The sequence below is a fragment of the Paramormyrops kingsleyae genome, chromosome 2 (assembly GCF_048594095.1).
Source record: "Paramormyrops kingsleyae isolate MSU_618 chromosome 2, PKINGS_0.4, whole genome shotgun sequence".
Taxonomy (NCBI): domain Eukaryota; kingdom Metazoa; phylum Chordata; class Actinopteri; order Osteoglossiformes; family Mormyridae; genus Paramormyrops; species Paramormyrops kingsleyae.
Genome location: NC_132798.1, coordinates 22862501 through 22880089, shown reverse-complemented (window position 1 = coordinate 22880089; position 17589 = coordinate 22862501). Strand labels below are relative to the sequence as shown.

At 54.5% G+C, this 17589-nt stretch overlaps 1 protein-coding gene across 9 annotated transcripts in view; it reads left to right on the top strand.

Annotated features, from left to right (window-relative positions):
* Positions 1-17589, top strand: part of LOC111839205 (TLE family member 4, transcriptional corepressor) — a 44370-nt gene that overhangs the window by 15378 nt on the left and 11403 nt on the right. For 5 of the 9 annotated variants that reach the window (XM_072708086.1, XM_072708081.1, XM_072708085.1 and 2 more), the window contains exons 7-8: positions 2530-2734; positions 4337-4353. In XM_072708086.1, coding sequence (XP_072564187.1) covers positions 2530-2734; positions 4337-4353 — 222 coding nt within the window. The remainder of the gene's footprint in view (positions 1-2529; positions 2735-4336; positions 4354-17589) is intronic. The other 4 variants (XM_072708088.1, XM_072708083.1, XM_072708087.1 and 1 more) reach the window with 1 other exon arrangement.

Sequence of the window (17589 nt, the reverse complement as noted above, 5' to 3'; positions counted from 1 at the left end):
GTGAAGGACATGCTCTCCACGTCATTGGCCTAATGTTCTGTCCGCCAGCGTGCTCCCGGGGGCGCTCTGGCTGGGGGGGGGTGGCTCTCTCTGGGGGCCGCATCTGACACCCACAGCATGCGGTGGTGATTTAATCGGGAGGGACAGAGGGACCTGGGGCTGGCGGCTTTGGCCTGACGATAAGTGGCAGGCCCTGGGGGCAAGCGCTGGCTGTGATGGCTGAAACCCCCCCCCGACAGTCACCTGACCTGTCAGAGCAAGCCCTAGTCCCAAATCTCTCCCCCCACCCCCACCCCCCATGCAGGCAAGCGCAGTCCTCACACAAACACGCAAGCGTCCTTTCAGCCCCCCCCACCCATGCAGATGTAGTAAACACTGTGTAAACAGGTGCGGCCCAGTCTGTCCAAAACACGTAAGTCATGCATGGAAAGGAACGGCCCTCCCACCAAGTCAGCCCCATACCCCGCCCCCCCCAAAAACTGTGGGGTCTTTACTGCTCTGAGGTCAGACCCTCTGCTTCCTGCACACCCCCCCCCCCCATCAGCCCCTGTCACCCCCTGTCACCGTTCCTTTGTAAATCTGTTACAGCGGCGAGCCAGCACCGGGAGGCAGACGCGGCGAGCCGAGTGGCGAGCAGAGGCCACATCTCCGCTCAGGCAGCACTAAACGTGCACAGAGTGCCCAATTATTTCTGCATTATTGAGCCGGCCTTCAGGAGCAGCGGGACGAGCCGCATTAGATTTTCTTTAGTAATTTGCTCAAGTACCACTGAGGACACTTGGAGGGCTTTAAAACGGGTGCTGCAACCAGCTTCGTTTCTGGGTTATTAATTCATCTCCCCCCCCTTCAATGTGCTCTCTCCCTTTCTCTCTCGCTCACCCTCACTCACCCACACATTTATGCCCCCCCCCAGTGTTTAGCTGCTTATTCTCCTAAGCCCCTTTCAGACATGCGCTGCCACCATGAACGTTAGAGGTGCCGTAAGTGTGAATGCAAGCGCCTGGATCAGTCACACCAGACATAAAATGGGCTTTACCCCCCCCTAGAGCCCCAGTACAAAGTCCGGGTAATTTTCGATTGACCCCCATGTGTGAGCAGGAAATTGTCTGGAGAATTCCCTGTGAGCGAGTGGGCGTGTTGATGATGTTTCTGTTATGCCATTGGCATGAAAACGATAGGATAAAAACAGCTGGGGGGGGGGAAGAAGGGTCCTTTTCACACGAGGAAGACCCCAACGAAGACGGGTATTGGGAAACACGAGGAGGTCCGGCAGCTTCTCTCAGTAAGCCATGTGCGCCATCTTCAAATGTGCTGTAAACAAAACCCCTCGATTTCGGCAGCATACTCTTCGTGTCACGTCCTCCCTCCTGCACGCCCTACCCAAGCACCGCCCCCCGTCTGAACCAGCCGCATTATTTCTAGTCGGTGTGAATGCGTCTAACACGGACACTCTCCCGCTGTGTGCCACATGTGTGAGAAGGAAACTCCGGAAAATGTCCAGATCTGATTCTTCAGACATCGGGTGAATCTAAATACCAAGAACGCAAAGACCATATCTGTGGTCTTGGCAAGATTGGTCTTGTGAACTTGAATGAATCATGGGATTGGTTTCATTCGGTGAGGATACAACCGATCTGTCATTGATATTTGGGGCGGAGCAAGAATGACATTGGAGGATTTTTGCCGTCCTCATGATCTTCTGGTAGTATTGGGGCTGGTATTTGGCAATGGATGATGATGTAAACGAGAATGCATGTATTGTCAAGTACACATTTTGAGACACACCCAATGTCTAGAGTCCGTGTGTGAAAATGTCTCTAGAAATACATTCTTTGCCACCTGTAAATGGCCGTTTCATTTTAGGGTCCTGCACAATGTAATGAAACCCTGTTATTTTGTCGTGGGGACCATCTTTTCAGTCCCTTCAAGGAGAAACTCAGCTTTTCCCATAGAAATGAATGGATACAAAAATGTGTGTGTGTGTGTGTGTGTGTGTGTGTGTGTGTGTGTGTGTGTGTGTGTGTGTGTGTGTGTTGGGGGTGTGTTTGTGTGTGTGTGAGTGCTGATGGGTGTGTGTGTGTAAGAGAGAGCTGGTGGTATGTGTGTGTGTGTGTGTGTGTGTGTGTGTGTGTGCTCATTGATGGGTATCTGTGTGTGTTTCTGTGTATGAGCTGGTGGTGTGTGTGTTTGTGTGGATTAGGTTTATATTACATTGTGGGGACCAAATGTCCCTCACAATGTGATAAAAACCTATTTTTTTGACATTGTGGTGACCATTTTCCAGGTCCTCACAAAGATCTGTGAATGCAATCAAAAAAGTAAAAATGCCAAAAATCTCATATTGTGTTTGGTTACTTTTGGTTAAGGTTAGGGCTGGGTAGGGGTTAAGGTCGTCATGTTGGGATTAGTGTTTCCCCCATAGAAATGAATGGAGAGTCCCCACAAAGATATAATTACAAACCTCTGTGTGTGAGACAGCTGGTGGTGTGGGTGTGTGTGCTGGTTGAACATCTCCCCTCTCCCTCACAGCAGCAGCAGCTCCAGGCTCAGCACCTCTCTCACGGACACGCCCTGCCCGTGCCCCTCACCCCCCACCCCGCTGGCCTACAGCCGCCCACCCTCCCGCCCGTGGGAGGCAGTGCCAGCCTGCTTGCCCTCTCCAGTGCCCTCAGCGGCCACCCGCAGCTGCCAATCAAAGATGAGAAGAAACACCATGACAATGAACACCAAAGAGGTGATGGCTCTTACTCGTGCTCCTTTCCACCCGCTACATCCCCCATCCCTACCTCTTCCTTCTCTATTCCTCCATTTCATTCCTGTTCCTTCTCTATCCTTCCCCCTGCCTCCCTATTCTTGTACATTTCTTCTCTTTCCTTCCCATTGCTTCCTATTTTTTCTTGTTCCTTCCCCCTTCCTTTCTGTTCCACCTGTCTTCCCTCTTCCTGTTTCTTTCTGTTTCCTTCTCTTTCCTCCCTTTTCCATTCTGCATCTTCATGCTCTTCCTCTTTCTTACCATTTCCTTTCTGTTCCTCATCTTTCTCATTAGTTCCTCTCACTGGCTTTGATAAGAAACCAAGATGTTTTGTTGACACTACATGAGACCTATTAGCTGTTTTTGGGAAAAGCCTTGGGTGATTGGAGCATACACGTGTCTTCCCGTGGTCTCGTGTCAGAGTCGAGCTTTGAGTAGCGGTTCACAACGGACCGGAGCTGGAGATTAACGCGCTGTCCGCCACTTCTCATTGCCCGACCACCGCCCCCCCGTGTTTAATCCCTCTCACACCAACTTCCTCCGATAGCCTCGTCATTCCCATTGAGCTTGGGCAAAAATCTTGATGCTGAGAGAACACCTCCCTCCACTTCCATCATGGCTGCCTGCAAGAGGAAGTCTGGACTGAACTCGGTTTATCGTAACAAAAAGATGCGTAAGATGTTCATGGGTAATATGTAGCTGCCACACGCCACAGAAACAATGCTCGGGCTAAAAATAGTCCCTACTTTCTGTGCCACAAACTCCGTCTGGAGATGATTCTCTTTCCCGCCTCAGCCGGAACTGCGTCCTCCCTTTGTGTGTGTGCGCCATTGTTTTTGTGGCAGGAGCTCAGCTCTTTTGCCAGTCACTCAGCAAGCAGATGAGAATCAAAGCGGCTGTGTGTGTGTGTGTGTGTGTGTGTGTGTGTGCGCGTGCATGCGCGTGCGCGACGCTAATTTGCCATTCTGGTGTGGCGCGGAGCATAGCGGGGCCTTTGTAGAGCCTCCGTCTCGCCTCAGCGGTTAATTACCGCGGAAATAAAAACCAAAGGAGAGGGAGCAGCCGGGCGTGAGATCGATCACGTAACGAGGAAGACGCAAATTAATGGTGGAGTGCAGATGGTACAATCGACTCTCAAAAAAAAAAAAAAAAAAAAACCCACAACAACAAACTGCTCTCTAGTCAACAAAACTTGGTGCATATGCAAATCCCCTAATTAGCGCAGCATTTAATTGCCGAGGATAGTCTTTGTAAGGATGAATGTCAGTGTTTAGCAGCCCGCTTTGCAAACAGTTCATGTTTTCGGTTGTTTATTCTAATGGAGAAACACTAGACCCTTTGTCAACAGAGCAAACTGCTGGAGAGGGACAGCCCCCTGGCGCTCTCTGCCAGCCCCTGGCGCTGAGATAGCGGGACGGCTCCGAAGGAGCACGTGGGCCAACGCCACCCCCATAAGCTGCGTGGCGCGTGTGCACGTGACAGAGCGCTTCCTTGTTTCTGACATTTCTGTAATTTTATTCCTTTCTTCTCTTTTTTTGTTTCTCAAATCTTCAATTTTCGTCTGCGTTCCCTGCCAACCTACAGACAGAGACTCAGTGAAGGTAAGTGTGTGTTTTTTTGATTAATATTTAATCAAACTTACACATCCTCCTGATTTTTCTGAATGGAATAAAAACATTTTTTTTTCAATCGGACAGTGATTTTCCTTAAGTCCCACAGACATGAAACTGAACATATATTCTTTAATATATTCAGTCATTTTCCCCCATAACCTTGTACTGGATAAGTGGTTGAGAGGTGGATAGATGTTTTTTAAAATGTTTTTGAGATTTTTTTGGTCCATGTTCCTGCTGAATTGTTCAGTCAGCTCCCTGTGGGATCTGGCTGCAGATCTGCTTCAGAAATCTGTCCGCAGTCATTTAGTTGACGAACAGCTGCCTAAAACCGCAGTTTTCATTTGAGTGGGGAGTGGCACAGTGTATATTGGGGTAGGGAATGAGCTCTGAGGGGTGCTGTTGGTGTTGAGGCCTATATAAAGGACCTCAGTAGGGGATGAACCCGGAGGATCTCCGCCCCGTGGTTGGGGATGAACCCGGAGGATCTCCGCCCCGTGGTTGGGGATGAACCCGGAGGCTCTCCGCCCCCGTGGTTGGGGATGAACCCGGAGGCTCTCCGTCCCGTGGTAGGGGATGAACCCGGAGGCTCTCCGCCCCCGTGGTTGGGGATGAACCCGGAGGCTCCCCGCCCCGTGGTTGGGGATGAACCCGGAGGCTCTCCGCCCCCGTGGTAGGGGATGAACCCGGAGGCTTTCCGCCCCCGTGGTAGGGGATGAACCCGGAGGATCTCCGCCCCCGTGGTAGGGGATGGACCCGGAGGATCTCCGCCCCGTGGTTGGGGATGGACCCGGAGGATCTCCGCCCCGTGGTTGGGGATGAACCCGGAGGCTCTCCGCCCCCGTGGTTGGGGATGAACCCGGAGGCTCTCCGTCCCGTGGTAGGGGATGAACCCGGAGGCTCTCCGCCCCCGTGGTTGGGGATGAACCCGGAGGCTCTCCGCCCCGTGGTTGGGAATGAACCCGGAGGCTCTCCGCCCCCGTGGTAGGGGATGAACCCGGAGGCTCTCCGCCCCCGTGGTAGGGGATGAACCCGGAGGATCTCCGCCCCCGTGGTAGGGGATGGACCCGGAGGATCTCCGCCCCGTGGTTGGGGATGAACCCGGAGGATCTCCGCCCCGTGGTTGGGGATGAACCCGGAGGCTCTCCGCCCCCGTGGTTGGGGATGAACCCGGAGGCTCTCCGTCCCGTGGTAGGGGATGAACCCGGAGGCTCTCCGCCCCCGTGGTTGGGGATGAACCCGGAGGCTCCCCGCCCCGTGGTTGGGGATGAACCCGGAGGCTCTCCGCCCCGTGGTTGGGGATGAACCCGGAGGATCTCCGCCCCCGTGGTAGGGGATGAACCCGGAGGCTCTTGAAAAACCCGATGTGTGTGCATAGTGGCAGAGAGCCCGCCCCTCCCTCCATCCACATGCAAAACGAGCCCTGCTGGTGCCTCCAGCGCCGGCTGCCGGAGGCTGGCCCTGGCTGCCCTCCATCTCCACGCTTTGGCAGCTCATTAGATTCCAGCGGGTGCAGCTGATCGCTCGGCCCACTTAATTTGGCATGACCTTTTCAGAAGCGTGCCGGAAAGGCTTGCATTAACAGATGTAAAAACACCGGACTGCTAATAGGTCTCCTCTGGCTGGGCCGGCTCCTCCTGCGTGCCAGGATGAGAGCACATGCCTCCGGGCCCTCTGCCGGACAGCGGACCACAGGCCCAGCTCCGAGGCCGTCCGGTGGTGAGGAGCAGAGGTGTTTAACATGTCCGCAGAGGCAGTGCGGCCAGTGTGTACACTTAATATGAGGGTAGCCATTTAGGCCGCGGTACTGGTGTGGTTTCCGCGTTTTAGATGGCCTAACGGGTCTTTCAGCCGCTGCTTTTCATTGGTGCTAATCTTGTTGTGTTTCTGTAGAGATTTGCATTCTGGGTAATTAGACTCAGCTTTGAGGTCAGATGTGTTAGCTGCGCACTGCTGTGATTTGTTGAATGTGGAATCCGTAGACTGTGATGTTCGTCGTCAGAAAACACGGCAGTCTTGTCCGGCCTGTTCCTAAGCAGTAACATGCTGTGGCCTGCCCGCCAGGACACACCCCCCACCCCCACAGAGTCTGTTTGTTTCCGCATAGCCGCCCTGCTTGTGAAACAGGTCGTGGTTTATGTGCACCCATGTGCACGGTCGACTGAACCTCTGGATTTGTCACCTGATTGGTCCTCATTGGCGGCCATTCTGCCTGGTTGTTTATCTGCGATTGTGTTGAGGGCCGGCAGTGGTGTGGGACGGGTTAGTGTGCGGCTCTGACCATTGCATGGGTCAGAGGTCAAATCTGCAGTGCCTCGGGAAATCGAGCTGGATCGGAATCAGCGTCAGTGAACGGCTGTTACCTGCCATTAGAGACAGATTCCTCTTTAGCAACAAGAGGAGCCATTGGACCTGCAGCAGAGACGCACGGATATGACGTCACCGCTAGCGATGTCTCGTGATGCGTGATTGGCTGCCAGCCACATGCACCCCCCTCTCCCCCCGCCTTATTAGTCATACGGCGACCGAAAACAATGGCTTCAGAGGTTTAAAAACAAACGGCCGACATACCGGCTGCAGTGAGAGGAGGGTGAGCTGCCACGGGCCTCGTTAGGCCCTGATAAATTAGCCACATCCGGCGGCATGGGAGTCTTTGTTTACAGTGCCGGCACACAGGAGCTGCACCGAGGAGGATTATCCCAGGTCGAGCGGCGGAAAAACAAACCATTACCGGGCTGCTGCTCTGGCCGGCTCCGCCTGGATTTATGCCTGTGTCTCCGCCCACCGGCCGCTCGCTCAATCCTCCTGGCGCCGTAACGGCAGCACCCAGGGCTTGGAGGGTGGGTGTGGCCAGTGGGCGGTCCAGTAATTAATCCCGCGGTGACCTGTCCGGCGGCCGTTGCCTGTAGCCCCCAGGGGAAGCGGAAGCTGGAGCCTGATGGTGCCGAAGGCTGTGACCTTTACTGCATGTGTTTTTTTTTTGGCTATATTTTTTCCTCTTTTTGTTTTGGTGCCTAGCTTTCAGATGCTTTTGTCATGACAAAGGTTCTGCGGTGTGAGGGGAAGGTGTGCTTGTTAAAATCGTCACCGTGTGGGGGTAGCAGGCCCCTCCCGCCCACCCGTGGGGTTTGTGATAGTTATACCGAGCCTCGTCACCTCCAGCTGGCCCCGAGGGCCGGCTTCACGTTCTCGGTGCCTGATAACCTTCTCCTCTGGGCCCCCTAGTATGGCCACCGCCTCCCGGAGCCGTCTGGGGAAGGAAGGTGATTAGGGTTCCCTCACATAAAAAAATAAAAAGCAATAAATATAAAATGGCAGCCGAGGGGTCTGATTTGTACATAGGTCACATGGTGTGCGGAACACAGTCGGGTGATTAATAGCGCAGAGTGTTTGTTCTCGGGCAAATGTATTTTCTGCCCCTGGGGGGTTAGGGGTGTGAGGTGGGGGTGGGGTGTGTGTGGCCTGATTTACCTGCCTGATACACCTGTCCCCGCTCGCCACCCATCACCCCTCCCCCGGCCCTGCCGTACTGCGACCCCATCTTCCCCTCCTGTCGTCATGACGACTAATGGGCTGGTGCGCATGCCTCTGTCCCCCATCCCCCCCCCCTCTCTCTGCCCGGGTGGGGGGTGAGCTGTGGCGGTGCTTCGCTTAATTGCTCCCCTAAGCGGTGTCTATGCGCAGCAAACATTTGGTCTGCTCTCTCCTTTGCTCATTAGCGCATTATGAGCAGATTAGCATTCCTTTATTTTCCTGTAGTCGCTGCACCCCCGCCGTCTCTCCCCAAATTAGCAGGCACTGCAATCTGATTGTTTTCTAAATTAAGCACGCTGGCTCCTCGCTGTGCCCCCCAGTCCATCACATGCCCTCATCAGCCCCCGCTCTATAAAGCAGCGGTCAGTAGCCCTGTGCACGGTGTCTGGCTCCAGGCCAGAGTATTGTGGGGTGAGGTTTCTGCACCGACCCCCATCCCCCCCCCCCCCCCCCGCCCCCGACTCTCACAAACCTAAAACCAGAAAGAACTTTCTGGTGAGGTCCGCCTTAGTGTGCGGGCGTCTGCTTAGCGGTGAACCCATGCGAGCGGGCAGTGCTGTCCCTCCTCCTCCATCCCTCTGTGTGAGAAAAGCCGCCCATCTCACAGCACCCTGACTTTCATTGGCCAATGAGATCTGCCGGCTGTTATCTAGCTTACGGCGTATGCCAGTTTTTATGCTCTTGTCTACATCTTTTTTGTGCTAAACCTCAAATTATGCATTTAAAGATTAATTTACCAGCTGTATTTTAAACAATAGCCGCTGCTGCGTTACCACGCCATGGTTGTTGTCATTTATATTTTGAGTAACATTCGTGTTTTTACATGTGGTTTATTAGACGAGTGCCTCGTGGCCACGCCCTCCGCAGCCATCCGGCTTGTGCTGTAATCCTTGACGGGGATTTTTGTCAGCCTATTAAACGCAGCCTGGATAACCTTCGGCGGCGGAGCCGACGGCTGTCGGTTCTAATTCAGTTCGTTGTGGCATCAGCTTTCCCATCGTAGGCGGGGCTGCCGGGCACTCTCCACTCTCGACTTTCGTTCCTGACTTGTTTGCGTTCTGTGCAGTAGTGCAAAAAAAAAAAAAACGAAAGGAGCAAAAAAAAAAAGTCTAATTGTCAGCAGTGGGAATGAGATCAAATGAGATTTTTAATGCAGTGGCTGAAGAGGCAGTCTGCTCCCCCAGACAGACACTTGGCCTTTTTGAATGGCAAAAACAAAATCAGAAACGGTAAACTGTCCAATAACGTGCAGGAGTGGTAGAATAACCGGGCGCCATGGCAACCACACTGCCTTACAACCCCCCCACCCCCCCGAGGTGTCCGAGAAGCTAGTCGGACTGGCTGCTTCTGACCCCCTAAACATAGACAGATCACTTTTAGGCAGGTGTTTGGTCTTGGGGGGGGGGGGGGGTCGGGGTTGGTTATGGAAATGCTATAAGGAGATGTCAGAGTTGAACCCCTCCTGGACACCCCCATTCAACCCCCCCCCCAGGTCCTCTGTGTTCCCTAATATTCCCCCTTCATTCTGGGGGGCCAATGGATGCCCTCTCACCCCTACATGCATGTGATTCTCACAGTATAGAAGCTCCCCTGATTGGTTGAGCTTCCGATGCTGGGAGGGGCCTGATCTACGTCTGTCGTAACTCTATCATGCTCTTCATGTTGTAACCCCACTGCCCCCCCCCCACCCCCCAGCCATGTCCCACTGCCCAAAGATGCAATTTCCTGTACTGATGTGTTACTGATGCTTCAGGGGGCGTTTTGATGTCTAGATGGGTAATAGATTAGATATGCGACCATAAGGAACACATGATGAATGTCTTTCATTAAAGCAACACGGGGAAAAAAATGCACAAGCAGATTCGGAGTGCTTGGCGACAGCCAATGATGCGGTGGGGGGTGGGGGTGGGGGGGGGGACGCATATGCCGGCGCGCGTTTCTGCACGCATGGGTGGCCGCATCTGCTTGGCACGCTGATACAGACGTGTTTTAATACAGAGTCACGCACACTGGATGTGCCCCCCCCCCACTCTCAATGGGGGTGATGGAGCTGCAAGCGGCTTTGTTCCGCCAAAAAGGGGTGGCGCTCCAATCGCAGTGGCGGTCGGGATTCCTGGGGGGGCATGATGACGACCGTGAGGTTGTCCCGAATGGTGGCCCCTGACATTGGTGGCCCCGCTGGGTCCTGAATGAACATGCTAAGCTGCGTCCGCCCCCCCCCCCCTTCTGGGGAGCCTGGCCCGCTAGCTTGGCCATCTCACTGTGGGGGGGGGCATTTCAACCCATCCCACTCGTTTATTTATTTATTCATTCATCTGAATTCCAGTCCCACCGCAACCATTTTTTTTTCGGCAGGATTTGTGGGAGTTGTTCACCACATCCGGTACTTTCCCTGCCCCCCCCCCCATTTGCCCACTTCCAGCAGCTGCTCTGAATCCCCCCCCCCCAAAACACCCGGGTCTCACAGCCAAACCCCAGCAATGTGCATTTCGGGGAGTCGTTTCCGTCGGGGTTCCGTGTGAACCGACTCCAGCACAATAGCAATTAGCGGCTCCCACACCATGCCGTCTGCGGTTGGCCCGGGGGGCAGGCGGGGGGGTTAAACACAGGGTAAAAAGCAAAGCAGGCCGGTGGAGGGGGGGGGGGTCCTTGCTCCCTTCTCGGACCGAGCTCCCAGAGCCGCACTTCATAAAACCGGCAAAGCCCTCGCCTGGTGGTCTCCCGTTGCCTTAGCAACGGACCACAGGGCACGGTGTATGTGAAATGCATGAACATCTGCGGATTAATCCCTTTAGTTTATTCCTCTTATTTCCCGGGCCCTGATTGGCCCGCCCCGGCCCGTGTCTGTGACATTGCGTGAGCGGGATAAGCCCCTGCTCCCCCGGGCCTCGCCCTAAGTGGCTGCCGGAATGGAAAAGTGAAGTGAGATTTATCCCGGCCGACTTTCAGAGGGCGAGGGATTTAGCTTGACAGCACTCTCGCCGGGATGTTATTAGCTTACTCTCTCCTACAGCCGGGGAAATGAATAGAAAATTTTCTGCTAAATCTGGGCATTAGTGCAGGTTTTATTGGTCCGATGGAAAGAGAAAAAGAAGCGGAGTGCAGGATAAATGTATAAATAATGGCTTTTGTTCCTTATTTGGACGTCGCTCGTCCCCTTTGCTCCCTCCTCCGGCCCGCAAAGGCGGCAGCCATCTTTACCATAGGGTCTCTGTCAAGCTGCCTTTCCTGCCTAAGATCCCGTGTCCTTTTCGTCCTTCTCGTGTGGATGTGTATCGGCCGTCCGTTTACGTGGCCGGTGGGGGTCTCGCTATCCCCCCCCCTCAGCTCGCCCCTTTCGTCGTTGCACTCGGATTCCCAGAAGACAGATGTTTTTGTGAGTGTAGCTGTGAGCATCGGCAGGTCAATCCTTTGGAGAGAGTAATAATGAGATGGCAGGGGGTGGGCGACTGACGGTAATTATCCATGCAGCTACTTGCCCCACCCTCCCCTTGTGAACATGTTTTTTGCAGTTCAGTGATGGGCTGCTAGTGTGCCCCCCCCCCCAGCCCTCAGAAACAGCAGGAATGGAATCAGACCTGGGTAATGGGAGGTGGGGGTGGAAACTGTAAAGCCTTTGTTGGTGATATCTGACCCCTGTGGAGCAAGGCAGTCTGGGATATGGCAAGAGAGGAAGTATGATAAATAGATACATAGGCCCTGGTGATGGATGGATGGATGGATGGATGTCTAAAGGTGGGAAGTGAAGTAGCCAATTCAGGATGGATTGTCAGGTGGTCTAGTCATTTTTATTACGTTGTGGTAAGGAAGAGAGGGCCAGAACTGTTACTGTGTGTGTGCGTATCGCAGTAGTATGTGGGTCCTGGTCTGTCCTAGCAGCTGACACTCCCCAGCCTGAAATGTCACCAGATGGGTAAACGCACCGGCATTTGCTCAATCCGGCTGTAATTCATCTGCCCAGGAAATACCGGGAAGGGGTTTCCGCGGAAACGCCGCCTCATCACTGGGGATCTGTTTACCTTTGAGTTGTGAGAGCCGCTGCTCCTGACGCCTGCTCCGCCCCCGGCTCCGTGTTCCTTTAATCCCCGCAATCCGTGACTGGCCAAGGTGGGGGGGGGGTGGGGGGCACAGCTGCGGTGGGTGGTGAGGAGGTGACTTCAGTACCCTGCCTGGCATCGCAGAAGGTGGCGCCGTGCGCAAGGTGAAGGGGGTCCGGGGTGAATGGCGACAGTGTCCTTAATGATGAGCGTAAATAGCGGGCATGGGTTCCCCATCTCCCCCTTGGCTCCATGCCGGCTCAGTTTACGGTTATCGCATCGCAGTTTTGACACAGTGCATTTGACCTGGATCATGTTGATCACATGTCTGAGCGACAGGCCCATTTTGAAGGCTTTGCCCCCCCACGGACATCCTCCCTCCTGCCGCACAGCATGGGTGGGGCCTCCGGTGGTTTTAGCCTCCAGGTGCTGACCTGCCTGTCACACGATCAGATCATTCAAAAAACTAAAAATGGCAAATGTCTTGTATTTTTGGCTATGGCTGGGTGGGGATTAAGGTTGTAATTGTTGGGATTAGGGTTTTGCCCATAGAAAGATACGAGCACAGGTCTTTATGTGCGTGTGTTCATGTATGCGTATGTCCATGTATGTATGTATGTATGTATGTATGTATGTATGTATGTATGTATGTGTGTGTGCGCACGCGTATGCGCATGTGTGTGTGTGTGTGTGTGTGTGCGCACGCGTATGCGCATGTGTGTGTGTGTGTGTGTGTGTGTGTGTGCGCACGCGTATGCGCATGTGTGTGTGTGAGCAGCTGGAGGATAATTGTGGGATTTAGTGGCGCCGCCATCAGAGCTCGTGTTTGTCTTGCCTGTTTGCTCAGCCTTTTGTGGGCCTGTTGACAAAAGCATTAGATACAAATGGGGACAAACAAAAGAGTCCTGATAATGCAGCAGCCCTGCGGCAGCAGGATGGCGCTGTGGGCCTGAGGCCTCCCCGCCTGCTGGCCCGTCCTGCCCCCCCATATAGGAATTTGCCGGCAGCCTCTGATGGATTTACAACGCTGCTTTATGACCTGTGGTCAACCCTGTCAGCTTTGGTAACAAAATGCAGGGGCTGGATGTAAACTGTGGCTGAAAAAGAGCCGGGAAGGGAGCACTTGGTACCCCCGGCCTCCCCGGCTGCCCCCCGGCCTCCCCGGTTCGCTGTCGGCTGCCCCCCAGCCTCCCCGGTTCGCTATCGGCTGCCCCCGGCCTCCCCGGTTCGCTGTCGGCTGCCCCCCGGCCTCCCCGGCTCGCTGTCGGCTGCCCCCCGGCTCGCTGTTGGCTCCTCCCATCATTACTGACTCAGTTGGCTCCTCCCTGTCCTCCACCTTTCCCGCCTCCCATTGTTACGTGATGGTCAGAAAGTGCCGAATTATGACGTGAATCTGTCTGTGCTGAACATAAAAGCAGGAATAATATTATGCACAAATGCGGAAGAGGTAATTGTGCCATACATGGGGGGGGGGGGGGGGAATTCAAATGGAATGCTTAGCAAACACACTGGTGAGACACATATAGCGCATACTGAGCAGTCAGATCACTAAATGACAGCGATTCTTTGTAATGTGGATGCGGTTGCGACCTTACTTTCAGCTCACTGAATATGAATGTGCGAATATGCAGTCTGACTGAAGGCGGTTTTTTAATTTCACCACCCGAGTTCTTTGTACGGCGTCTCTAGTCATGCCGGTAATATTTTCCTTTTTTTTTTTGGGAAAGGAACACCTCGTCCTTCAAAAGCGAGGAACCGCCCCCCTCCCCCATTCAGCCGCAAATGATGCGTCAGGACGGATTTGGCCACTATCGCGAGTCCTCAGAGCATGTGGGGGACACCTCAGCTTTTCTGTGGAGATGGAGGGATGAGGAGGAATGGGACAGAGGAGGAGGGTGGCCTGTGGTGAGGCCCTAATGCGCTTGGTCCCACTCTGATGCAGCATGTCGGAGGCTATTAACAGTAAATCAGATTGGGGCCTCTCCTGGGGAGGGGGGGTCCAGTCAGTAATTGCTTCCAATGGCTGTGTGTGAGAAGTGGCCGGGTCACAGACAGAGCTGCTCCCATGGCCCCCTGCAACCCACTCAGGGCGGCTGCTGGCAGATAAGAGCCGGGGAAGTCACATTACTGTGTGTGTGTGTGTGTCCCGCTCCGTGTCCCTGTCTCTCTGAGCCCCTCAGGGACCTGCCATGACCAGGCTGCATCCTGGAATGCTGGCATTCACTCCAACTGCACAGATCCCTACTGGGATCACTTCTCTCCTCATGGTGCCGTCAGACGTATGGCGGCAGTTTTACTGGAGCTGATACAACAGTTGGGATACCAAGCAGTACTGAAATCTGGTGCAGACATGGTGCCGATTTATCCCAAGCAATGGCGAGATCTGGTGCAAACACCACTGTGGTTTGTCTCGAGCGATGCTGGGATCCGGTGCGGACACTGTGCCGGTTTATCTCGAGCGATGCTGGGATTCGGTGCGGACACTGTGCCGGTTTATCTCGAGCGATGCTGGGATTCGGTGCGGACACGGCGGCGGTTTATCTCGAGTGTTGCTGGGATCCGGTGCGGACACTGCGGCGGTTTATCTCGAGTGTTGCTGGGATCCGGTGCGGACACTGCGGCGGTTTATCTCGAGTGTTGCTGGGATCCGGTGCGGACACTGCGGCGGTTTATCTTGAGCGATGCTGGGATCCGGTGCGGACACTGTGCCGGTTTATCTCGAGTGTTGCTGGGATCCGGTGCGGACACTGCGGCGGTTTATCTCGAGCGATGCCGGGATCCGGTGCGGACACCGCGGCGGTTTATCTCGAGCGATGCCGGGATCCGGTGCGGACACCGCGGCGGTTTATCTCGAGCGATGCCGGGATCCGGTGCGGACACCGCGGCGGTTTATCTCGAGCGATGCTGGGATCCGGTGCGGACACCGCGGCGGTTTATCTCGAGCGATGCTGGGATGCGGTGCGGACACGGTGGTGGTTTATCTCGAGCGATGCTGGGATCCGGTGCGGACATAACCACGGCTCTCATATAACCACATTTCACAACGTGTTAAGATGGATGAAATGTAACTCATCCAGAGAGCAGAGTTCTGCCTTTTTTTCCTGTGGCAATTCTGAAATGAAAGCGATGCTGGGATCCGGTGCGGACACTGCGGCGGTTTATCTCGAGCGATGCTGGGATCCGGTGCGGACACTGCGGCGGTTTATCTCGAGCGATGCTGGGATGCGGTGCGGACACGGTGGTGGTTTATCTCGAGCGATGCCGGGATCCGGTGCGGACACCGCGGCGGTTTATCTCGAGCGATGCCGGGATCCGGTGCGGACACCGCGGCGGTTTATCTCGAGCGATGCCGGGATCCGGTGCGGACACCGCGGCGGTTTATCTCGAGCGATGCCGGGATCCGGTGCGGACACCGCGGCGGTTTATCTCGAGCGATGCCGGGATGCGGTGCGGACACGGTGGTGGTTTATCTCGAGCGATGCTGGGATCCGGTGCGGACATAACCACGGCTCTCATATAACCACATTTCACAACGTGTTAAGATGGATGAAATGTAACTCATCCAGAGAGCAGAGTTCTGCCTTTTTTTCCTGTGGCAATTCTGAAATGAAAGCGATGCTGGGATCCGGTGCGGACACTGCGGCGGTTTATCTCGAGCGATGCTGGGATCCGGTGCGGACACTGCGGCAGTTTATCTCGAGCGATGCTGGGATGCGGTGCGGACACGGTGGTGGTTTATCTCGAGCGATGCCGGGATCCGGTGCGGACACTGCGGCGGTTTATCTCGAGCGATGCCGGGATCCGGTGCGGCCACTGCGGCGGTTTATCTCGAGCGATGCCGGGATCCGGTGCGGACACCGCGGCGGTTTATCTCGAGCGATGCCGGGATCCGGTGCGGACATAACCACGGCTCTCATATAACCACATTTCACAACGTGTTAAGATGGATGAAATGTAACTCATCCAGAGAGCAGAGTTCTGCCTTTTTTTCCTGTGGCAATTCTGAAATGTTTCAACTGCTTGTTACTTGGCTTGTGGTTGTGGTCATAATCTGATTATGAGGGTTTGTTCAGTCAGCATCACGGTAGCCTGCCAGAGTTACTGTGGTGCATCCAGCAGGGGGACTGGAAGCCGAGACTCTTTTGTCCCTTTCATATCTGAACCACGGTCTGACCCATACACACTCTGATGCAGCTAATTGTTATTAATTTGCAGCATAGATGATAGTACTATAAACGTACAATAAGACCATGGTCACGCATGTGGCTGGCATGCTACAGAACAGCGAGAATATAGATGTAAAGGTTAGGACAGAATATAAGCCAAGGACAATATAGACGTGAGCTGTAAGACAAGCCCTGAGACGTGGGAAATAGAGTCGTATGCCGAATGACAGGTCAGGCGCCGGGGAGAATCTTCCGGCTCTGCTGCTGGCAGCATTCCAGGGACTCGGTCGTCGAGAAGCACCTGAGTCTGTCATTACGCAATTAAATTAATTAAGATTGCCGTTAATGAAAGACTTACACGAGGGCTTAATTTGCGGGTTTATTGCTTTGAGAAAGGTTAATGGAGGACGTATATTGTGAAGGATTTGAATTGTGCTGTTTTTTGGCAGCACATCTGCCTCGTTGGGGGGTGGGGGGGGGTGGTGGGGGTGTGGGGTGCTGCGCATTGGCAGTGAATGCAGTGTCCTGCTCTGGCATGTCCCTCTGATGGACATGCCTGTCTCCTCTCACATTCGAGCCAGTCTAAATGACTTTGTCATGTTGACGGCACCCGGACACTTGATAGGCATGGACACATTTGGTTGATAACACTGGGAGGCTTATTGTAAGAGTGCATCGGTTGAAGGTGTTCATTTGGTTGTAGAGGGTCGATCGGTCTCCGTGAGCCTTTAGCGAGTTTACGGTCAAAATGTTTATCTGTTTAACTTTATGGGAGGTGGAGCACAGTCATTGGTGGATGACAAGACACCTGCCATGCATCTCTCTCTGTTTTTGGGGGGGTTCATGTGCCTGCAGTGGAGGATTTCACTGCATAGGATGGACCTCCTTCTGCATGGGGAGCTCTCCTCCCAGGCTGGGCAGGATCTTCTCTGTGTGCTTGGGATGTCTTCTGGAGTTAATCTGACCCTCCCCCCCTCCACGCATCGTACGACAGACTGCTCCAGAACCCAGCTGGAGCCTCCGTCTGTTGGCTCCCAGCCCAATTACACACTGTCAGCCTCCTCAGTAATTACCTCCGCTATCAGAGCCGCGGGGGAGCGCGGAGACGGAGGAGAGAGACGGGAGTAACGAGGGGAAGGGGGAGCGGCGCCCGGCCCATTATTAGGCTGGAGCTCCCGGGCCATTAGAGAGGCCCCGGCTGCACTGCTGGCCGTCACAGCCACTGGACTGCCCAATCGGTGACGGGTTATCCATGGCGGGGGACCATCGGTGGGCTGTCTGAATACCTGCCGAGGGGGGGCATCACTCCCTGGCTGGGACCTCAACGCCGTGTAGGATTTCCTGGCTGGCTGGATGCATTAGAGGTTGTTGAGGACCGCGGGAGGACACAGTGCTCATATCAAGTGGCTTTGTCCTCATTACATCTGAGAGGCTCTTCTGTGTCGCATTTAATGTGATCAGCTAATTCTTCCACATTGAGTTAGCGG